Source organism: Haliotis asinina, chromosome 3 (genome assembly GCF_037392515.1).
Source record: "Haliotis asinina isolate JCU_RB_2024 chromosome 3, JCU_Hal_asi_v2, whole genome shotgun sequence".
Classification (NCBI taxonomy): domain Eukaryota; kingdom Metazoa; phylum Mollusca; class Gastropoda; order Lepetellida; family Haliotidae; genus Haliotis; species Haliotis asinina.
The window spans coordinates 20,165,136-20,190,559 of NC_090282.1; the positions used below are offsets into that span (position 1 = coordinate 20,165,136).

The 25,424-nt window shown below is 40.1% G+C and overlaps 1 protein-coding gene across 1 annotated transcript; it reads right to left on the reverse strand.

The window, feature by feature from the left end:
• Window positions 1–219: 219 nt before the first annotated feature.
• Window positions 220–25,102, reverse strand: LOC137276630 (PWWP domain-containing DNA repair factor 3B-like). Its single transcript, XM_067808239.1, has 15 exons — window positions 24,942–25,102; window positions 21,392–21,499; window positions 20,741–20,835; window positions 19,176–19,246; window positions 17,576–18,356; window positions 15,459–15,544; window positions 15,041–15,114; window positions 8,793–8,881; window positions 8,116–8,182; window positions 7,013–7,148; window positions 6,751–6,922; window positions 6,501–6,564; window positions 5,777–5,902; window positions 5,093–5,188; window positions 220–426 (listed from the first exon to the last, which is right to left on the reverse strand). Exons 2-15 carry the CDS (start codon window positions 21,488–21,490, stop codon window positions 220–222), a joined length of 2,163 nt encoding a protein of 720 aa, XP_067664340.1. The 5' UTR covers window positions 21,491–21,499; window positions 24,942–25,102.
• Between the last annotated feature and the right edge of the window lie 322 nt (window positions 25,103–25,424).

The following is a 25,424-nucleotide window of genomic DNA, read 5'->3' on the forward strand; positions in this document are numbered from 1 at the left end:
TTAAACTTCAAATGTCCTTGCCTCACTTGGTACTATTGTAGAAACCATAAAATGATCTTAGTTGTATCATATTTCTTACCTACTTATCTACTGACCTGGCTAAATTTTTCACAAATAAATTGTAGCAGTCATAATATCATTAACATTCTAATATGTTGACTATGAACCTAAGTTTTGAGAAAGGAAATCTATAGACCAATTAATCAGGCCTGATGGAGTTCATGTGGGCATATGCAGCTGCATGCGCTCCTGCAGACGCTCATTGTACAGGCGAGCATCTGCTGGGGAAATGTTGCTGGCAGTTTCAATGAGGTGTTGGTGAATCTGTCGCTGCTCCATCTTGAAGAGTCGACATCCTTTGTTGAATGCCTCCCATGCTCTGGATCTCCCATAACTTCGTCGCTTTATCATACTGTATACAACAGCCTGGAAAATAAAGCATACATCATAGCTGCTATACACTCTGGATTTCTCATAAATACATGGCTTTATCATACTGTATATGACAGTCTGGAAAACCGGACATACATCAAGGTGCTATACACTCTGGATTTCCCATAAATACATGGCTTTATCATACTGTATATGACAGTCAGGAAAAACGGACATACATGATAGCTGCTATACACTCTGGATTTCCCATAAATACGTGGCTTTATCATACTGTATATGACAGTCTGGAAAACCGGACATACATCAAAGTGCTATACACTCTGGATTTCCCATAAATACGTGGCTTTATCATACTGTATATGACGGTCTGGAAAACCGGACATACATCAAGGTGCTATACACTCTGGATTTCCCATAAATACGTGGCTTTATCATACTGTATATGACGGTCTGGAAAACCGGACATACATCAAGGTGCTATACACTCTGGATTTCCCATAAATACGTGGCTTTATCATACTGTATACGACGGTCTGGAAAACCGGACATACATCAAGGTGCTATACACTCTGGATTTCCCATGAATACGTGGCTTTATCATACTGTATACGACGGTCTGGAAAACCGGACATACATCAAGGTGCTATACACTCTGGATTTCCCATAAATACATGGCTTTATCATACTGTATATGATGGTCTGGAAAACCGGACATACATCAAGGTGCTATACACTCTGGATTTCCCATAAATACGTGGCTTTATCATACTGTATATGACAGTCTGGAAAACCGGACATACATCAAAGTGCTATACACTCTGGATTTCCCATAAATACGTGGCTTTATCATACTGTATATGACGGTCTGGAAAACCGGACATACATCAAGGTGCTATACACTCTGGATTTCCCATAAATATGTGGCTTTATCATACTGTATATGACGGTCTGGAAAACCGGACATACATCAAAGTGCTATACACTCTGGATTTCCCATAAATACGTGGCTTTATCATACTGTATATGACGGTCTGGAAAACCGGACATACATGATAGCTGCCTTTTGCTCTGGATCTCCTATAACAATGTTGATTTATCATACTTTACAGAACAGACAGGAATACAGAGCATACATCATTGTTATGATACACACTGGATCTACCATAAAATACATCAGTTCATCATGCTGTATATGGCAGAATAGAGAATAGAGAAGACATCAGAATTGCTACATACACTGGATCTATGATAACTATGTCACTTTTACTGATATTCACTCCCAAATCTCCCATAACTATGTCAATTTATCATACTGTATGATATGCCATAACCACAAGTCGTAGTGGTATCTGAAACGAGAGGTTTGTCCAGATAGACAGCCAGTCTTGATTGACAGCTTAATATGTCGAGGGCGCAGCCTGAGACACATATTCAGCTGTCAATCAACACTGGCTTGCTCATCGTCTATCTGGACAAACCTCATACCCTCTCACTGCGTGTTTTCAAAATCACCAATGGAAGTTTGAATTTGAAGTCATTCTGTTTCACACTGTCGCGATGTCAAGTCACGAGTGGGATGACACCACAGATGACAATACATTGTCACAAATAATGGACAAAGTTGAAAGTAATACACTGGAATGCTATAAGACTATCGAAGACACAATTCTTTCACAATCTGCTTTGGTTAGGTTCCAATCTGTCAGATGGGTTGACTCAGTTGTCAAACACAGACAAAGGTGTAATATTTTCTGAACTTTCAATCTGTGCACTTACCGAGTTTATGAATAAATGTAATTTTCTGAATAAAATTGATATTTTATACTTATCCTGACTCATGCTTAATTGCTTACTCTCCTCTGTCTGGCGAAGGTAGTGGAACACCTGAAATCCCTTGAAGTTCCCTTCTAAAAGAAGCGGACGTTAAATCACACTCACCCAAGTACTACCTCCCTTTTCCCGCGCACATGGTCAGCTGACTGCCATGCTACTTCACTCTCTCCTGTAATCGCCTGACATGAGAATGCGAGAATTCAGTGTGTCTGTGAGGGGTGGCTGGGAGGGTTTTCGCCATGAGTAAGGATAAGTATAAAATATCAATTTTATTCAGAAAACTACATATTTTTCCTTATCCTGACACATGCTTAAATGCTTACAGAATCCGATGAAAACGGCGGTAGGTCAGGCCACGCTGGATTCTGCTGTCACTTGTAAATTACGTCTAATAATTCCCCCCCCCCCCCCCCCGCAATGGAACTCGTAAACAGCGATAATTCAGTCTTATTCTTCTCATATTCCTTGTAGATTTTGGGGGAGTCACATCCAGTCAAAAAGGTTTGTTGACTGGTACGTGATGACACTAATATAGCTAGTGTCTTGTTAGTTTCTGATGCAACTAAATATCACGATATAACAATCGAAACTAGTGGTGACCTTTCTTTATGTTTAATTATCTTCATAATGAATGCAAGGTCATAATCACTTATGCTAGTCTGTTCAAGACGTGCGCATAGACTTTCCACAAAAATACTCCACACAGTGTCTGGCTTCCATAAGTCACGTGATATATCGGGTGAGTTAAGTCGTTGGGGAACAGTTAGTTGCTGAGAAATGACAAGTGGTCCAAACTGATGAATGACGTCCTCTGTGGCTATGTCTCGCAGATAATGGTTGGCGAATACTGTATTTTTACTTCCAAAAACAACCTTCCATAATAGTCGATAGCGAGCAATTACCATGTAGCGCTAGTGTAGAGGCTAGAGCCCTGACTTCATGTGGGTTAGAGGCTCATGGAGGGTCTAATCCTACGGCTTTATATGCTCTAAGTATAACAGCTCTGATCCAGACTGAGATAGTGTTGCGGGATACTTCTGTGGGTGTCTCAGTAGATATAAGGATAAATAGGCGCTTGAACCATTGTCTTCTATACTGGGTATGTGCAATGTATATTTTCAATGTTCTCACTGGACATAATGATAAATCTTGTGTATCATGTGGTCCTAAAATTGAAGACAAAGCCTGTATACGGATTTGTCTATCTGGTTGGCCTGGCAGTTGATTCTTTACTATGTATCCCATTTTAGACCTAAATGAAAAGTTTCCTGGTGACTTGTGTCAAAGCTCATTCGATTAAAGTCTAGAGCATGATTTTCTGATATTCTTGCCACTGTAGGCAAGGCAAGTAAAAATAGCGTCTTTTGAGCCGACATTTCAATTGAAGTTTGATCAAGTGGTTCATATGCATCACTTGTGAGATGTTGGAGTATAATATTTGAATCCCAAGCTGGAGCCCTAAATCTGTGTTGTTAATCTTCCAACTTGAACGAATGTAGTAAGGCAATGAGCTCTGGTACTTTAGTCAGTTTGGTCCCCGTTCCCATGGTGATGACTGAGCTGAGAGCAGCTAAATATGTAGATAATGTAGAACCCTTCAGACCTTTAGACTGACGTAAATAGCATAAATGATCTGCAATTTGAGGATGATTTGCCTTGTTCACCGAAAATCCCTTTTTTCTGGCTTATGTCTCAAACTGTTTCCACTTGTCGTCATTAAGTGTGCTAGTGGATTTCTGTAAAGCTAAGGTGACTGCTTTTGTTGCTCTCTCTGAATATCCTCTGCGTTTCAAACAAGTCTTAATACGGTCCATATGTGAAGACGGAAAACTGATGGTTGGCCGTGCATTTGTCTTGTGTGGGGATGAATGAGAAGATTCTTCCACTCTGGTAACTGTAGTGTTGGTTGTCCTAGCCCTCCTATAAGTGTTGGAAACCAATCTCTCGTTGGCCAGTAAGGCGCGACCAAAATCAGTTGTAATCTCTTTGTTTGTCTGATTTTCTCGATGACTTTTGGTAACAGTACTGGAAGGGGAAAATGCGTACGCCTTTATTCCTACCCATGGAATGCTGAGAGTGTCCGTTGCCCAGGCTAAGGGATCTGGTACTGGCGACACAAAGGTTGTTGTCTGTTCGTTGAATCTCGTTGCAAATAGGTCTATTTGTGGTGATCCGAAAGTTTGATCAGTTGAAACACTTCCGGATGTAGCATCCATTCTGTTGGAGATGGATGTAGGGACGAGATAAGGCGTCTGTCATGACGTTGCAGGCTCCTGGTACGTGACATGCTTTTACTTGAAGATTCAGAATGTCGACTAGGTTGATCAGTTGAAATGTTAGGCTTAGCAGAGATAATGATTTTGTTGACCCTTGTTTGTTTATGTAAAACGCTACTGTTGTCTGTGTGGATCATCAATAACTTGTCTCTCAATGCTGTCGACCAGTGGTTGATGGCATGAATGACCACTTTCATTTCCAACTGGTTGATGTGAAGAGCCTGTTCCTCTTTGTTCCAGATTCCTGCTGCTACCTCATTTTCAAGATGAGCACCCCATCCTTGTAGAGATGCATCTAAGTAAAGGTGGTTGTTGAATACCGGCTCTAACATATAGGTTCCTGCGCAGACATTCAATCAGGGAGTCCAACACATCAGAAAAGACTTCAGGCTGTCTGGGAGCAGAATCTGTTCTCTGTTGTTGAGATGAAGATTCAAGAATCATTGGTTAAATGAAGAGTGAACTGAGTGAGGGAGGAAAGTTTTACAGTACCTTGAGCAATATCTTGTAATACAACTTGTTTGGGTAAAGTTATACTTACTAACTGGAACAATAATGTTTGAAATGATACTGGACTGACAACTACTTACTTCGGGTATCCACACATCCAAGATGTAGTCAATGTCAGCTGTTGGACCGGCGTAGTCTTTGTACCATTCCACAAATTTGTATGTAATTTCATCTTGCTGAAACACATTACATTGGACTTTCTTTTTCAAATACAAAGATATGTGGATTCTTTTTTTCACCTGTAACAAATGCCTTAATCAGTTTGTAAAATTGTCTGCAATTTACTTCTCAAATCAATCTAATCATCACGATGACACTGACTTACACACCTAAGAGGCTTTCAAACAGCCTAAAATCAAGTGCCAATCACAAAGAGATGAAAAGTTATGTGATATAAAGATAAGCAAACTCAAAAATAATAAGCTGTTTCCTTTTTAATTTTTTGTCAGTGCAAGGGAAGCAACTTTTCTGAACTGACACTTGTCTTAAGTGGATGTGAAAGTAGACTTTTTAATGGTGTTTTCTGTGGGAATTTCACTTGTCGTCTTTGGCATTACTGAGTTAACCAAAGCATATGGTTTCATGCTGAAATGAGTATAAACCTTAGAGACAATTTGGAACAATGATTTGAAAATGACACCCACCAAGCTGCCATTTTACCTTTAAACAACATTCTCATAAGTATAGATGAATGTGATAAAGTATCTAACGTCTGCCAAGTGTTACTGACAATCATTACATCTCTAATGTAAATGGTGGCCCACCTGCTCTTCATCTGCAATTGGACCAAACCCAGAATGACGTAGCTTATCTCGCTCCCGAACTGAAGAATGGTATTGAGTATGACGTTCACTCTTCTTTGTCCCTTTGTAGATAGCTAATAAGTATTCCTGAAACAAAATCGGACACTAACATACCTTCAAACACAGAGTCATCATGACAAAGATATAGTGATGAAGTCAATGCAGAAGTGCCTGCACCTAGAGGAGACTGTTTATACATTCTCTAGTCAAACTTCTTTTTTAATAACACCAATCATACATGCCTTGTCAAGAACATGGTCAAATGGAAATTGTTTTGCGCCCCTCTGGACATCCTACACACTGTTTTCCCCTTCTAACCATTTGTGCATATGGAATGCAGATTTCTGCAGCACATAAAGCTGCATATAGTGCTATAGACCATGCTGCAGTTATCCCAGTACACATAGATCAAGCTGACCATGCCTCGTGTTATCCCCTTAGTACTGATCACAAGGCAGGGCAACAACAAGTGCCATTATTTAACAACTTCTTGTTGGCACAGATTTGAATTGAACCAGAAGCCATTCTCAAAAGCAGATGTCACAAAAGTGATCTGAATGAATATAAAATCACCATATCCATGTGTGGTGATAAGTGATTAAGAGTTGTAACTTGCTCAATGCCAGTGCAAAATGCACTAACGACACATAAACAACAAAAAGGATCCTTCTTAAGCAACCATTACCTTCATTTCTTCAGATATTATGAAGTCTAAAAGGACTTTGTTCTTTTCCTTTCTTCTTTCCTTCCTAAAAGAAAAGAAAATGTCTCTTAAAATCTTTCACATACGTGATCCTTTGTTCCTTAACACTATTGAAGTTTCATATTTTGTGTCCAATACTGCAATTAACACATATGAACACAAGTAAATCAGCGTTGTTTGTGGTGGGGCACAGACATACATGATAATATCATGGAGGCACTGGTTATCTTACATGACACTAAGCACGTGTAAGCCATGAGCTTGTTTCCCTGTGCTCTTCTTGACAACTTGGGCTGGTGGAGTTGCTAGTTTGCTGCCTTCCTCGGGACTGTTGACCGGTATGTTGGACTGTAACTGACTGCGATCTTCCTCAGCCATGCTGTCATTGGTGTCACTTTCATAGTCTGTAACATAGGACAAGAACATTGTTTTATAAGTAGTGGCTAGTTATATGTTAATTCCATTCAGAAAAACCACATCTCTGCAACACGTACCATCATCAAAGAAGCTGCTTTCTTTGCTAGGAGGCAAAAGACCGAGGGCTTTCCTGTTGAGGTATGTTTCAACTTCCTGAAGACTTGACTTGAATCTCTCCTGCAGGTCTAAGTTGTCGCTCATCAGTCCTGCATCCTAGAAATATGAGAGTGCTCCTTACAGTCTGGCATAGGAACAGATTAATAATTCCTAGAATTACCGACTTTACCATTCAGACAAACATGGGGACAGGGTAATGAATCTTTACAATCTAACAATGAATACTGTTCATCTCTAATAGAAATACAACAATATTTTTCATTTGAACAAAGCACCACTCATTGCTTGGCAAAACATTCATTACATAGCAGCCATTCACTTTAGACAGCCTATGAAGACACAACAGGAGAATCTATGAACATACAACAGGAGTACCTATGAACATACAACAGTGGAACCTACGAACATACAAAAGGAGAACCTATGAACATACAACATGAGAACCTATGAACATACAACAGGAGAACCTATGAACATACAACAGGAGAACCTATGAACATACAACAGTGGAACCTACGAACATACAAAAGGAGAACCTATGAACATACAACAGGAGAACCTATGAACATACAACAGTGGAACCTACGAACATACAAAAGGAGAACCTATGAACATACAACATGAGAACCTATGAACATACAACAGGAGAACCTATGAACATACAACAGGAGAACCTATGAACATGCAACAGGAGAACCTATGAACATACAACATGAGAACCTATGAACATGCAACAGGAGAACCTATGAACATACAACAGTGGAACCTACGAACATACAAAAGGAGAACCTATGAACATACAACATGAGAACCTATGAACATACAACAGGAGAACCTATGAACATACAACAGGAGAACCTATGAACATGCAACAGGAGAACCTATGAACATACAACATGAGAACCTATGAACATGCAACAGGAGAACCTATGAACATACAACAGTGGAACCTACGAACATACAAAAGGAGAACCTATGAACATACAACATGAGAACCTATGAACATACAACAGGAGAACCTATGAACATGCAACAGGAGAACCTATGAACATGCAACACAAACCTCAAATTCCTTTCTTTTCACATGGTCCAGTGGGAACACACGGTCCCGCCTGTATGTCACGTAGAAACTATAAAGAAACAAATATAGACTAAAACAGTGGGACCAGTTTATAATGAGTTGATAGTCACGCACCTAACAAATCTTATCACATGTAATCTTCTCATTAATGAATAAGTTGTGTATGATGTTCTACATCAGCCAGCTTTTAAATCAGCTTTTAAATGAATGGTTGGAAAAACAGATTCCCTATCAATGTAAAGGAGGCCGACACTGATGGAGTTGAGTCAGTAATGGTTGACTTCAACAGACAAGTATCCAGCAATGTTGCGTGAACTAGATGATTGTTCAATTACATGTCTTTGATCTTGAGTAAACAATGCACTGTGAAGATTTCAGTTCTGCGTATAACTGCTTAGTGGACTGTTAAATGTCGACACACACAGCTGTTCAAATGACCTAATGAATAAGAATGTTGAGCCGGAGGCTCGGGGAATCCAACTCAGGACTGACAAAACCCCTGTATTTGGCTTGACATGTGATAACTCATAATATCTAATATCAAGGACATAACTCTTGCCATAACATGATTCTTCTCTAATCTGGCCTGAATATCAATACAAATATGACACTCAAAACAGAAAAGAATGCCTTGTTATAGATGGGTTTAAGGGGCCTACTTTTCTCTGAAGTGTCCTGTGTTCCCAAGAAACTGGATTTGGATCTTCTTTGGACCTTTTTTCCCTCTGCTATCCTGGATCCTTCTTACCTTTACACACACACAAAACAAAGTCAAGGAGACAGTCAATTCTTTGTGCCATTACTGGTAACAGCATTCATATTCTTCTCATGCAATAGAGATAAATCATATTTGAATTTAACCATAAATTGTACATGTATATGCTTGTCCTATCTCACGTAATGCAGATCTCCTCTTCCTCTACGACCACTTGTGGAAATGTGCTATGAGCTTAGTTGAATCAAATCTTACAGGTCTCTAACCACCCGACCTCTGCCCCCACCCTGACACCGGCATCTGTCAATCATCTCTGTATTCATGCTGCATGCTCAGATGGTCACGTGACAGTCTGTGCCTGTCACTCTCATCTTGGAGCTTTCTGTAATCTGTGATGTGGGGCAGGTTGGGTTGGCATCCATTGGGTGATATAGGATGAGTATATAAATGTACAATTTTTGTTTAAAATTTCCAACTTTCTAAACATCCTATCTCACGTTATGTATTAGCCCACAGTTGGCAGGAGGGCCACAGATTACCCTGACAACTCTGCAAACATGAGTATGCATTGCATAATGAGGCCAGGAGAACCATCATCTCTCGGTGTGCTAACTCCACACTTGTGATGGGTCGCTTCAAAGAACCCCTTGGCTTACACAGTACAAATTCAAGGGAGTGGGCGCTCCCGAATTAATGTGGTTTTCAGCCGCAATTTGCTGTCAAACAAAAGGACGCAGTTTGGCAAGGAGGCCCCGCCGCCTCATGATTTATCTGATGACCCCAGTGATCTGGCCAATATCTGCTTCGAAATTACCACACAACAGACATACACTAAAAAGCAGTGAAAGAGGTAATAGCCCGGTAGCCCAACTAGTTTATTATTGGTACTCTTTAACTTACCAAAGGTGAGAAAGGACTTATGAGCAGAACGCTTTGAAAACCATAAAGGCACTCAGAATCAACATTTCACTGAATGCTTAGAGCGTAGAGGTCAGTAAGTGGAGTGTTGGTCATCTCTTCATGTAACACAAGACTGGTCTCAAAGTCTCTCAAGCCATGACAGTGTAAACACACCCTAGTTCACCTGGTGAGAATGATCTAGCTTATATGAAAAAAGTACTAAGATATGGATAAGATCAATATCTTTATTATGTACAGAGCAAACTGATGCGAAGGAAGATTCCTTACTCTGTGAACACGGAGAGGACAAAGGGGCTAAACTGATAGACACCTTCCACATCTGTTAGCGAGAGATCCCAAAGGTGATGGGATGCGAAGATAGTATCCAATTTCCTAAAACATCCTGACAAAATGGTTTGGAGGGAACAATTCCTGTGAAGTGCCATTGGAGAAGCAAGCGCCTGAGTTTCATGAGGCTTTGCCATTGATGGTGGAGGAAGCTCCGCAAACCCATACGCACACACAGGATTGTAGACCTCATCCAAATCGCCAAGGTAGTATGAGAGTCTTCCGAAGTAGAGGCAGCGAACTGCGGAATGAAAATTCTCTTCCATAACCTGTGGTGGACCTTAGAAGTGGCTAGGTAAATCCTTAATGCATGAACCTGACACAAGGACAAATCTTCTGTGTTGTCTGGACCCAAAATTGTAGACAGGGGTGGAATTGACCTGATAATTGATTTTTGGCGAGAAAGTCCCACTGCAAACCAAGAAATACCTTGGCATGAGCAGACCTTTCAAAACACACCTGAGAAACATCGAGAGCCTGCAACTTGGAAATACGAGCAGCTGTGTCCAGAACTAACAGCAAAAAGGTCTTAAAGGTGACACGTTCAAAATCTTTCTCTTCCATAAGTTCATAATCTTCTGATGTAAGGTGAGCAAGAACAGCGAAAGGATCCCAAGCTGGAGGTAAGAATTTCCGGGACTGGTCAGCCAGCTTATAAGACCTCAGGAGAGACAGCATCCTCGATATCTCCAAGGTATATGTTCCGATAAGTCTCCACTATACCCTGGACGCATCTACGGATCGGCCTGATAATTTTATTACCTCCCTTTGCTGGCTCCGCATTCTCACAGTGGCCAATCAGCTAGGCCGCTGTTATTACCGAGCTTGCCAGTGTCAACAAAGGTAAAGGTTGCAACTGTGAAGGTTTGCTTGCAGTGAGACTCAGATTTGGTGGAAATCATACAGAAAAGTTTATAGGTCTGAAACATTTAAAAAATATATGCAAAACCCCCTTCTACCTCTTGCAGAGAACCTCTTCTTGGTTTGTTTTGCCAAGTTTAATCGGTTAGTTCATTTAAAAAGCGAAAGTGAGTTGTGATTGGTTTGCTCACCTTCTCAGCGTACACACCTGATTGGATAAAAAGCCAGCCAAGGGAGGTAATATATTTATCGGGCTGAGCCATAGATGCGTCCAGGGTATAGTGGAGATTTATCAGAATGTATACCCTGGAGATATTGAGGATGGAGTGACAGTGGATATCTTCACAACTGAGGTCGATGCAATAACCGTATAAAGGGCAGCCAGGTAATTTGATAACGTTGAGCCTTTAAGCTTCTTGGAGGTACTAAGATGCTGCAGGTATTCTGCTACCATCTGCTGCCATCTGCCATTTGTGACCCGTGCAAACAGCCGTGTATGGGAGGACACACCACTGATAGTGGGTGCCCTTGAAAACAAACTGAAGGAACTTGCATGGGCCAGGAAGATTGGGATGTGTAAATATGCATCATGCAGATCGAGGCTGATCATGTCAGGGCTTGCCACAGGGCAAGTGTCTTCAAGAAAATTACTTGTACTGACTAATTTTCAAATTTTTCACTTGCCCTAATTTTATGACACAATGTTTGATGCTAATGTTAACTGGACTATTTATTGAAGAGTGATAAGTTTCAAAGATCGATAACTCTAAATTATTATTATTGCAAAATGTAATAGCTACATTATGAGCAGATATGAAATAAAATCCAAGTTTATTTACAGTTTGAAACCGTAAGTGGAAATTACCTAGTAGTCCAAGGACAAGTAAGATACCATTATTTGATTGCCCAAAATGAAAACTGACTTGTCCCTGGCTTCGGGCGATAGGATTTTTTTAACCCTTGCATGTAATTACCAGGCTTGATAATAGTTCTGAAAAGGGCCACCAACATAATCTGGAAATGAGGCAGAGGCTGAAGAAACATCTAGTTGAAGACCTTCATGTTGAAGATGAGTCTCAACTTGTCCGAGTCGGAGACAGGCCCAGGTATTTATCGCAAGTTTCTGAAGCAACATGTTTATTGTGGACTGTAGATTAGGAATCTGCTGAATGGAATACGTTTTGTGATCTGGAAAGAGTGTTGGAGGAGGATTGCCAACAATAGGAAGTTAAAACCCCTTCGACAGGATGGTGAAGCCAAAATGGTCCAATCTGGGGTATGAGTCCCACATATTCCGCCTACCACGGAAATCTGTAAAGGCACAAATGAGGGTGTAAGGACCAAGTCGTGCTCGAATATCATGTCGGGTTTCAGAGAAGAAGACTGGTTCGAGGTGGAAGCTGGTCTTGAAGCAGTGAATGACTGACTGGCATCTAAAACGGCCCTTGTTACCTTGTCCTCAAAAAGAAGGCGTAGAACCTGAACAGAGGTCTGGATGGAATGTACCGAGCAAGTTGCCGTTGACACACTGAATCTTACACCTGTAAGTGTTGGTATTTCAGCAACTCCACTCAAACCTGTAAGTGAGCATCCTATCCAACTGTGGTGGCCACTTCCTGAATAGCTTCATTAAACAGAGACCTACAGAGACCTACAGAGACGAAAAAGCTCTGGATGAAAAAGGCCTGTATGGAAATGCACCAGCTGGTCTAGATGGGTCTGGAATTGTTCTTGTATCAACACCATTGTTGCCTGTATGTATGCCTGCTGATGCGAAGATGCCAAATGTAAACTAAGCTTCAGAGAGAAGTGACTCACTGGCAAAAAGTGGTTGTCCATGACTCAATGGGTCCATGTTAAGAGAATGGGAAAGCGCTGATCTGAAACCAGTAACCTCTCCCGGCCAAAGGTGCTGCACTGGACTCAAGCATAGAATGTGAGGTTAAAGCAGATTCAACTACTGAAGTGAAATGCGCTTAACTCTCCTCTTGGTAGGTTGCACGAGGCATCAAACCAAGCGACACATAGGAACCTTCTGCTGGAATGTGTGGAAGCTGCAACCCAGCCACCACCAAAATCGAATGAAATCAGAAGAAGACAACACTACGAGACGAGACTGCCAATGGGAGTGGCCTAGATGCATGTGTCTGAAACAAACGCCAAAGGTTCTCGCTAAGATAAGAGTCTGACACCTACTCCAGAAATTCTCCACTGGGAGACTGGGACGGAGATCTGTGTACAGCCAATTTTTTACGATATTCTGTCCTGGGTTGTTTCGATGAAGACAGACACTCGTCCGATCTCCAACAAACTCTATCTGCCAAACGTTTATTAGCTACCCGATGATACTCGGAAAAGGTGCTGTCATCGAGGCCAGCACAGCGACGCGACCATTCGCAATGCCTGAAACAATCTACACACATAGCATGCAGATCTGCCACAGAAAAGTTGCTATTACAATTGTCATAATGTTTACCCTTTTTGGAGACATACCTATTAGATCTACCCATTCTTTCTTGAAAGAACACTCAGACTTGTCAGAGGAAAAAGAACATACATGTCCATACGGTGAAGCGACAAGAAAGAGAGATGACAGGAGCAGACTGTCACATGATCATCTGAGCATGCAGCATTAGCATAGAGATGATTGACAAGTATAGATGTCAGGATGGGGGCAGAGGCCAGTAAGATTTGATTCAGCTTAGTGCATAGCATGTTTCCACACATGGTCGTAGAGGAAGAGGAGATCTACATAACGTGAAACAGGGTAAGTTTAAAAATATGAATATTATTAAGTATATTAAATGTATATTCATAATCATCTCAACTCCACATACACTGGTGTATATTCAAAGTGGTTCTGAAAAGGCTTTTGCAATTTCCTTGGGATCTTACAACCCAAATAACCTGCACTGCTGGGTGAACATTATAACTCTCAGGAATCAAAACACTGCCCTGGCATGGTAAATATTGAAATGGAATGGATGAAATATTTTCAGTGTGTCCTTGTGGCATGACCAAAATGAAAAAAAAATGTTACCTATATGACCAGCTCAAATGACTTAAAACCTATTTTGCATCCCATCAAAGTGTTAGCTGCGACACTCTCAATCTCTCAACTTAACGAAGAGTGGCCATTTTGAATGCTAGTGGGCAGAACAGGAAGTCCTGTTTTAGATGATAATGAATCATTGGTTAGTTTATGAGTTGGGGACAAGTGAAAAAGACCTATTCTTGCAATTGTGACAGTTTTCAGGAAATCCAGCAATGAAGGTTACTGATATGGTTCTGGAAAGTTTCCCCTGTGTTCTATTTTTTCCTTATTTTTTTTGGGTACGGCTTACAATAAGTTTCATAGTCTATTACTTTATGAATAACCTACACATCAATCTTTAAACTGGAACAGTTATCATTTTAGGAGTTTGACTTCAGTGTTAATGAGTAATGTGAACAGTACAGAACTGGAATACGTTGCACTTTATTTTACAAATTTTCTTCAAACATTTAGACCAGCTAATAATCAGAGTTGCAGTAATAGTTGTCTTTATACTCCATCACAATAGTACTGACACATTCAAACGCCCTTCCACAAATGCAGTTCCAGAACAAATACACAGCACCACAAATGTATAATTTAGGGCTCAGTTTCATGAAATGCAAGTAATGCATGTATATAAGACAACACTGTTGACTGAACACCGAAATCCTGGAGTAGCATGACTTGATGCACAGGCAAACTGTAGCGCCAACAGGGTTGTGCAGCAAAGGTTGGCAACGTTCTTTGCTTCGCTTTGGTTTGAAAAATATGTTTCTTGTCAAAATAAAATATCGGCACCATCGAAGGAACGCATCCACTTCCTCTCGTGGTTCAACAAGAGCACAACCCACACCTTTGATGGTGGTGATATCTTATTTTGACATGAAAAATATTTTTCAAACTGAAGTGAGGGAAGTACATTGCCAACTTTTGCTCGCTTCACTTGCATCCAAGGGGACTGGTCATTTACTTTCTGCTTTCCCAATCTGGAGTACAGTTTGCCTGTGCCCAGTCCACTTGAGCACAGCTCAGGACTGAGTACTCACCACTGCTGGCCAGAAAGGGCACTGCCTGTACTTGACCCACACTACATCTCTCACCTTTGGTAGGGTTGATGTGTCTGTTACAGGGAGAGACAGATAAATTTCATTTCATAACTGGGCTGTACAGATTTTTAGGGTTTTTCTATCATTATAAAACAGGCAAGATACTAATATCACTTACACATATATCACAATAATAATAAAGAAATTGTCATCCATCTTGTTCCTATTTTCCTCATTGATAAGATCATGAAAATACTAAATAAACTTGTATTATTCAATGTTGTCACTTAAGTGAAGCACTAAATATATAACTGAATACCAAATGCATTGTTGCAATCAATTTTTATGTGAATTGTCTTTGATCAGGACTTCTGCTCCAAGAATGCTCCACATCAAATAATTACAATAAGACACCTACCAACAACTGATGGAGACAGTCCTTCTGGCAACTCATCATCTGATTCTGAGGATTCCGAGTCAAGATTGGAGTCATACATGGATGCACTGTAATAACAACCATCAACAAAACATTGTCAACAGGGCTAGGCCTGCTAAACCTAAAGAAACACAACCTGCATTCTCTCAAAATCTTGTCATTTTGGAAAAATATTAGCACAAAAGAAGCTGGGTTTTGACTAGGATGACTCAAGATATCCATCCCTCTGAGTGAACATTTATTTATCCAAAATTTATTTATTAATTCTAATTGCTTAATATATATTAAAAACACAAAACAAAATATACAAAACAAAGCAAAACAGAATACAAAAAATTGATGAAAAGAAACCAACAATCAAATGTCATTTAACTAATTCTGGCCTAAACTACAAATAGTTGATTCTTTAGTATTGCTACAGTTATACAGTCATCTGTTATACCATTAACAATAGTAATATAATTGGGTGTTCTGCTCTTGAGCAGCAAATATTAGATATCAGTTCCAGGTCTCTTCTCAGTATCAAACTCAGATCCAAGTGATTATATTTTGAACTAATATATACACCAGAACTGATTACCATACAAACTTGGGGTATGAATACACAATAACTTTAATGAAGTGGTCAGATGTGACATGTTCCACATGGGATGACCTATACAGAGGGAAAGTTTGTGGGTGGGCAGGGCGAATCACAATCTGGAATTCCAACTGCCAATGTCAGACTTCTATCGTGTGATCTGTGGTATCCAAGTGGAATAGACTGCTCCTGATGGAGTGCCTAACTCCGAGCACGTAGATCCAATACACAAATGGGAAATGGGAAAAAATAGTCTGTATTTTACAGAGAAAATATAATCCTAAATATAACATGTTAAACAAAACGTATGTAATTTCATGCTGCAGACAATAAACTTCCTTGTATCTTGCTATATTGTCCATGATCACATTGTTTTCAAAACATTATGACCTATCGTAATCATATATATTTTCGCAGGATGCTATTTTTGCCGTAAGTCCACGAAAGACCTGTTAGTACAGTTGTCAGTGTGTTTTCAGGCATTTCAAGCACCTGAGCCATGGTATCCATCAGAAAGTTTTCACAACTGACAAGCAATGATCAAAGCTAGCCGCCATAATTGAATTGTGCTTACAAAAACCGTCAGAGAGTGGTGGGATTATACTTGCATCAACATGACATTTGACAACACCTGTCACATGTGTGAAATCAACTAGCAATGAATTAAGGTGTACTAAAAATCACCACCGATACATATGTTATGGAACTTGGGGGACATATTGGGCTAGGTTATAACCTGTGACAAAAACGGTTCATTCATGTATTTTAGCATAGTGCCCGAGTGCTAAGTTTGAGGCAAAGAAATCTGAGGTTGTAATGTAATGTACACTGGACAACTTTACCGGAGCAAGTATCTGAGAAATGACTTGTTCAAAAATATTGCGAAAAATAGTATATAATTCTAATTCTGTCCATAATATTATGATCATTTGAAATGTAACAAATATGAACCCTCCGTTAGTTAGGTTCCAGACTGCAGTGGTGAATGGGTTAATTATCCATTCCCTACTGCTAATTAATTTTACTGCAGGCCCCAATAGAGTATTGCTATCTGATACAATGTAGCCGCACGACCAAATGCCTCTCATCTGGATTGAGGCTATGTGAAGTATCCAGCCAGTGATAATAATCGCTAGGGATTGTTACAAATTTGACATGGAAAACCATACACGTATCACATATGATGCAGATACAATTTACAAGGCAATTTCCTTAAATCTTAAGAGATGCTATTTGGATTGGAGTAAATAATTTAACCAGGTGAATTTTTTATGTTTTTACCAGTAAAATGCTGGCATATGCTGGCAAATGGAAACACTGTTATGATTTGTCATGACTTGACCATGACTATTTCAGTTAGTATGATTATTGACACACAATCTTTATGTGCTAGAAGTGTGATATATCCACGTGAAAATAACTACGATTACTGTATATCATTGGGTAACAACTGATGTATAGCTACTGACACTTTCAGGAAGATTCCCAGGTAATCTAGAGCTGACACTTTGACACTTACCTTGAACTGTGGCGAGGGAACATAAGACCCTGGTTTTCATCTTGAATGCCATTGTCCTCATTCTCTATCTCCTCCTGACCATCTGAAGTCATCATGTGGGTGTGGTTGGGCAGCCCCTTGGACAGGCTACACTGAGTCCCTACTGACCAGGCTGAGACGGAGTCGCTGTTCACTGAAGCTGTAGATGAATACTCACTTTCAAGAGATCTTTTCACTGCCACACCCAGAGAGTTTTGCACATCAAGACGAGTTGCCAGACTTGACTTGGCAGTTCCAAGAGAAAAAAGTCTTTGTGAAGGATATGGAATAGTTGGTGAGTTTGCATCAATGCTACAGTTTCGGATTTTCCGTTGGCTTGGTGCCACAGAGCCCGTGGACATGCTGCGTCTTTTCTGTCCCTTTTTGACTCTAGGATGAGGATGAGGATTACTTGCAACAAACTTCTGGACCTGCCGTCTCACTCTAGACAGTCTTGGGAGTTCTTTTGGCTCAGTCTCTGCGACCTGATGATCTGCGCTGGTGGTGTGCTTCCTCCCTGGGTCTATGTTATTGTTCTCAGCGTCACTGTCTTTTGTCTCTGGGCACTGGGCATCAGTATGATTGTCATGTCTCTGTGGATTATTAGTGTTATCATTCTCCTGGCTTTGCATTGAGAGCAGCTGACATTGGGAATTTTCATCAGGCGCCTGCTTGGAAGGGGAGACTACTCCTACCCTTTGAAGGCCCAGTCTGACCGCTGGACCGAACTTCACCCTCAGACTCTCTCTCTTCTCTTTCTCTCCTGAAGTGAATAACAAGTCAAAGAGATGAGTAAATGAAATAGGGTCTGAGATGATTTGGGGGATCATCATAGTCCGAAGAATCAAACGATGTCTTGAGAAAGTGAATGAAGGACTAAACTCTGCATGGTGAATAACAGCAAGTTACATAACTTCTCACCTGAACATCAGACATGGTCTTAAATCTACACAGGCATGGCATCAATGCTGTCAAGTGACAAGTGGACCTATCAGAAAGGTGGAATTCTACCCATCATATAATAATGATATGCAATTACTGACTTCTAGTGAGGTTGATACAATGATTTATCGATCTTGGACATGTGATATTTGCCTTGGGTGAAGGCCAAGGTCAATAAATCATTGAATGAACCGAACTAAAGTCAATAATTGTTTTATTATATAACAAAACTACTGCCATTTTAACATAGATGGGACATAACTCTAGATAAACATAGTCAAAGGGATGAAGCGATGCATCCCTTCCTTATCTAGCGTGATACACAGAGTTCACAGCTGGAATATCCCAAATCTATTTTTAGCAACCAGAGGTGTTTGGATTGTTATATCAAATTCATGTGATGAAATGAGGTTGACATTGTTTAGTGTCACAGCTGTCATGTGACCAAGAGGGCCAATTAGAATGGTGGAAATCTACCTGTCAAATAACAATGTCTCATATCACTATCTGTAACAACAGATATCGACATTTTGCATGGAATGCGATGTCATCCATTCCGTAAATACTTCCTTTCACGTAAATCAAAGTAATCTCTGAATCACTTGCACTTTTGAAAGTTAATTACCAGATGAGTATTTACCTTTAAGTATATATTCCTCATAGTAAGGGCAGAGCAAAGGTTTGATGCGATCCAAGGAATTGATGCAGTAACTGAAACATATAAACACTGATATATATGTACTTTATCAAGAAAAGAAGATCATCTGAATATTCCTGACTTAATCAGTCAACAACTGCAACTGATTCTGACTTACAATAACAAGCCAAAAACTATCTTCTCTCTCTCTATCTAAATCTGCCAATAGTGTTTTTAAGTGCCAGCGTTAGCATTTGGTTGACAGTGGAAAGCTACATTTAGAACAAATGTATGGGTCATGTCACAAGAAAAAAAGACGATGCAAGACATGTGCAGTAGTGAGAGAGAGGTCTGCAGAAAGAAAACACGTTAGCATTACAGCATAGGGCTATGTAGTTTTCAATAGTTGTAACTGCAGTGGACGTAAATAAAGAAGAAGACAAATGCCTCAAGTTTGTTGAACACAAACAGTTCTGGCAGTACCAAATCAGGTGACAGCAAACCTCATCAATGTCTAATTATTTTTGTTTTTCCTTCAATCACTGCTAAAAGCAGTACTGCTTAGTAAAGTGCCTGAGTGACCCTAAATATATAAAGATATTGTCGTTTAATGAAATAATCCATTTTGGGAAAATGCAGGCACTTAGCACAATGCAGGAAGTCCAATGATGGTACCTTACTAAGAAAATCATATAAAACCTGAATTTTGCACAAGAAAATAATGAAAATTCTGATCATTTATGTGCAGTGGTTCATCGGCAAAAGACCACAGGCTTGCTACTTGCTGACTGATAAAATGTGCTTCACTACCATTTAGATATTAGACTGACAGATGATGAAAAGACACTTCAGCACCAACATTTCACCCGACCAGCTTCCAGTGAAGGTACCGATGGGAAGACATTAGAAAGTGGGGCAGTGAATCAGGAACAGACACAGAAGAACTTAGTCTGACTTGAGAAGGCCACGAAGATCTCCAGCCATTGACGAAGCAATCTTCGAGGGAGACAGTACCAGTGGTATCAACCACTTTTCCATCTTTCAGGAGCGACAAACACAAACACTCCATAAATAAACTGAAGTTGCAGAATTGGAATGAGCTCTGACATCTTGAAGTTGGTGGTACAAATAATGAGATGTCAACACCTCAAAGGAATCATTTTGAGAACTGTAAGTGAATCTGCCTGAGTCTGAATACAATTGTCAATGTAAGCTGTGAGGGTCCTCCACTAGTAGTGAATGTCCTCATAAACGAAAGGTACATGCAATGGTATGAAAAGATCAGGAAACAGATATGGCTCAATATCATTGGGAGCAGCATCATGAAAAGCCATCCTGAAGTATGGTTGATGATCGAGGTACTGGGCAATGAAAATCATGCTGAAATTCATGCACAGCTTTCCTGAATGCTCTTTAGAGGTTAGGTCATTTCCATTCCATTGCCGAAAAAGAAAGTGAGACAGGATAAATTTTACAAAATTTTGATGGCAATGGTATCTGGGAATACATGACAAAGCAAAAGCACCAGAGTGAGAAAATACATCAAACAATCCACTATGTCTACATACTAGCAATCCTCATCAAGAAACTTGATGACTGCTACCACGGTTTTCTTTTTCCGAAATTCTGGAAGAGGGAAAGGGCAGTCATCTTCTTCAATCACCTGAAAGAGAGAACATTCAGGAGTTGCTATGATTTCAACATTGCAGGGAAATGCAAATAAACCATTTTATATCAATTCAAAATATCCAAACACAATCATAGTAGGGAAATGAAACCCTAATGTAGATAGGATCTGCTGACTTGTTACCCTCACGAAACATAAGAGGTAGCAGTCTAGAGTGTTTATCAGTATTGTACATTCCAATGTCTAAAATGTCACTGAATAAGACATTTCATTCAACTCAAGCACTATAGTTAGAGGTCCTCAACAGAATTATCATGTCTCTTCCACCCCCATGAAATGAAAACTATTTCTGACCCTCAGTGAATTCTTGCTCTGTGTGTGAAAGAGGATTCTCTTTTTCAAAACAAAGATTGGGGTTTAGTGTTTCCCTTCAGCCTTTCTAGGAGAGAGCATCTATTTTGCTTACATTTCACACTGAAGTTAAATGAGATAACTGTGCACTTTGAGCAGATCCTTTTGATATCCTGTTGCCTTTCCCTTTCTGGATCCTGGGGGAAACACTAGGATTGTCATCGCCAGAGTAAGAACTCACCTCTGCTGGCCACCATGGACAGTTGGGAATCTTGGCCCACACAACATCGCCTGGACTGTAGGACTCTCTCTCAGGCACAGTGTCAGTTTCGTTCTCCATCACAGCAAACTTTACACAAATAAGTTTAAATGCATCACTTACAGGTTCATATGGTGGTCAAGCAAGACAAATACCAATACATTTAAGGAAAGAATTTTAATTTTTCCAGTAACTGGTTCAGAGCAACAGTATAGCAAGTGAGGGTTGCAGCCCAGAGCAAGAAATATTTCCATCAGTTACTGTAAATCGACAAAGTTCTCCGTCGTGAATGTTTTGCGAGATAAACAACCCAGTCAATTCTACGTCTTGTTTGTTTTGCGAGTCCACCTCCTGTAAAACCAAGTGGAATTGTTGACAATATATAATTTGTAAAAAGCACACCTCCCAAAGACAACAGCGATGTACATACACATGCACTGCCCACCATGACTGATCACGTGATTTACCAGTGTAAGTGGGGATTACAGTCATAATGAAAAGATCAAAGGGTGCTTATGCACACATGCCTTGACATACGTAGTTCATTGTCTTAACACAGTAATTAATTATTAACTCAGTGTCACATTGTTTGTTTTAAACATCCGGAATTAAACACCTTTAAATGGTCAGTCAGTCAAGACAACCATCAATTCACAAAATGTTGAAGTTTGTGACTGTGAAGAAGCGAAGCGACCCTGTTCTTCCAGGACTACCTGACCCTTCTTCAGCCGAAACACCGGAAAAAGCTGCAAGAATGACTGCAGCTAACAAGGCGATTGAAGACAGTATGAAGGGAACACCAGACACTACTACAACAAAACGTGGTGTGAAACGGAAACGCGAGAACAATCACTTTTCACCGGAGACACATGCAAAGATTGCAAAATATGCTGCCGAACACGGTAACACAAGGGCAGTTAAACATTTTAGCACTTTAATGAAGAGGAACATTGGTGAAAGCACAGTGAGATTTATGAAAAAATCTCACTTACAAAAGAAAGGTGAGGATAAAACAGCAGAAATTGACCAGTTGCCATATAAGAAGATGGGTCGGCCACTGCTCCTTGGAGAAATTGACAATCTCGTCAAAGATCACGTGATAGGCATTCGGAATAGTGGGGGAATCATCAACTTTTCCATTGTTATTGCTGCTGCAAAGGGGATAATAACTCACGAAAACAGATCTCTTCTAGCTGAGAATGGTGGCCCTATTAATTTGAATAAATCATGGGCAGAGTTTTTGAATCGATTAGGGTTTGTGAAAAGGAAGGGTACAAAGGCTGCGAGAAAACTCCCGGACGATTTCAAGAAACAAAAGGACCAGTTTATTTCTGGAGTGGGTGATATGGTCACCGAGTACAACATTCCCCCAGAACTTGTGATCAACTTCGACCAAACAGGGGTTAAGATCGTTCCAGTCTCCAACTGGACACTGGCGACACAGGGGTTGAAACAAGTAGAGATCGTAGGTCTTGAAGACAAGCGGGAGGTGACAGCGGTGTTGGGAAGTACTGCTACAGGTGAACTCCTCCCACCGCAAATCATCTATCAAGGAGTGACAGACAAGTGCCACGCCCAGGTCAAATTTCCAGCTGATTGGCACGTGACACACACAGCCAATCACTGGAGTTGTGAGCAAAGTATGCTGGACTACATTGAAAACATACTGGTGCCTTATACGAAATCAGTCAAAAAGAACTTGAAATTGCCCATTAGACAGAAAACTCTTGTAATTTTTTATGTGTTTGCAGCACATCGCTGCGACTCTTTTTTGAACTTGTTGAAGCAGCGACATTTCGTTTGGAAATTCGTTCCGGCTGGATGTACAGGGGAATTGCAGCCGATGGATTTGTCCGTGAATGCCTCCTTCAAGATTGCCATGAAAACCCACTTTACACAGTGGTATGCCGAGTGTGTTGCCCAAAACTTGAAAGACTGTGTTGACAAGTGTGTAGACTTGAGGATAAGTGTCATGAAACCTATTCACGCGAGGTGGATCATTGCAAGCCTTGATGCTCTCAAGACAAAGAAAGAGGAAGTCGTCCGTGGCTGGCAAACTTCCGGCCTTCTTGATATTGTGACGAAGTGAGATACTGTTATTGTTATTGTTGTGTACTGAATGTGTATTGTTGCAAATGCTATTATGCCACTGAAATGATTGAATTTTGTAAGTGTAATAAACTATAGCGTCTAGTAATCTGTTTGTGTTCATTAGTACAATAGCAAATATGGCCGCCATGTTTAATCACGTAAACACAGACTAGGGTTAATTACTGAACAAAACAAGAGAGGTGAATTATTACGTCTGGAAAGTTTTGCGCCTACAGTTCATTCGCAATACTAGCAAAACTTTCCTGCTCGCAAAACTTTGTTGATTTAGAGTATATACAGTTAATGGTTGAGTTTGTTAGCCCTTAAGCACTGCCAGTCAGTGGGACTACTATTAATGGACTTGTCTTCTACAAACTGGCAGACTACCATGAATTTCTTTGTTCATGCACAGTGTTTTGAACCCACTCTGAACAAAGGTCAGAAGCGTAACATCCCATTGGTGTCCCATTTTTGTCCTGATGGAATTATTCAGTAACTGTTGGAATTCATCAACTTTCATTACATTTCAAATAACCTCATTTAACATCTTCTGTGTATAAAAACTGATACATGGTCAGTCATAAAGTGACATGACGCACAGCAGCAATAGTGGCCAGCAAGATAGCTTGAAAAATCTATCTGGCAAAAAGGGAGTTTGATATAATGAACAAAAAAGGAAATTATTTTATTAGAATGTTCATATCTGTACTCTGTTCTTACTCCAAGTATCTAGAATTATGCAACCACTAATTTGTTATGTACAACAAGAAATCATGAAAATGGCATACCCTTCTTCCTTATTCTGAAGTGATTGTCTTTCCAACCATTCATATTACACTAAATTCCATTCTGACATAGCCAGCAGGAAGATTATAGACAATATGCATTGATGACAGTAAATATAGCTCATACTAATAAGAACAAAACAGTGCATTTTAATGGGCTTATCTTACTGCAGTGGTCTTTTGCACTGACTTCGAACTCTGCTTTCACTTCAGGATCTCAAATGGATCTACAATCCTTAGGGGTTTGTTGTGGAAGGTGTTTGGGGTGTTAACACCATGCACACTATTCTATCCATGTACCTCGAAACATCGTTCCAATCTAGTACCTTTTTTCATGACATTTAGAGTACCCCTTTCGAATGAAACACGTTGTCACTAGTCTTAGAATTAGGCACTAGACCTATTTGATGATGAAACACCATTCAGGGTAGTTCTGAGGTTTTATTAAGAAACGCATCGTGGGAAAGAAAATCCGAAACATGTGCCCAGTAAAGAAACATTCTCAGTGTCATGAACACAATGTCAATCGACATCCATTCTCTTGGATACATGAGTAAGTCCCAATAGTTAATTTTAAATTTAGTTTGTGACTTTGTCTTCGGCAAGTTCATTGACGATACACAAAACAACACACAACCTTATCTGTGCTATCTTACCTGTAAGGTCGAAGGTCACATGTTCAAACGTTAGTTCGGATTTGCATATAACGTATTCAGATTGTCAACACATTCGTTTCCCTCTTAACAAACTCAGGATATTTGCGGAGAACTTTGAAATGTATACCGCAAACTCCGCAAACTCCCAACACAACTTGAATGTTTTCTTGAGAAAGTCGGTATTTGCGAGTCCCATAAGACGCTGTAAGGAAATTATGATACCATATTTGTCTCACAACACCAAAGAGTCTCCAAAGTGTACTTAGACTGTCTTACAGGTCACCTAAATACACCGTTCTTGTGTTGACAGGGTTTGACACACTCACAATCGATATAGTTTAATCAGTACTTTTTGCTCTTGCCCGGCTTCACATACAGTAGTACAAAGCTCATCGAGTGTCATGTTCTATTTACGAACGGTAACAATCGGTTTAGTCTGTCTCAGTCACGTTGAAGGGGTCGTTGTCGGCACTGCCAAAGGTA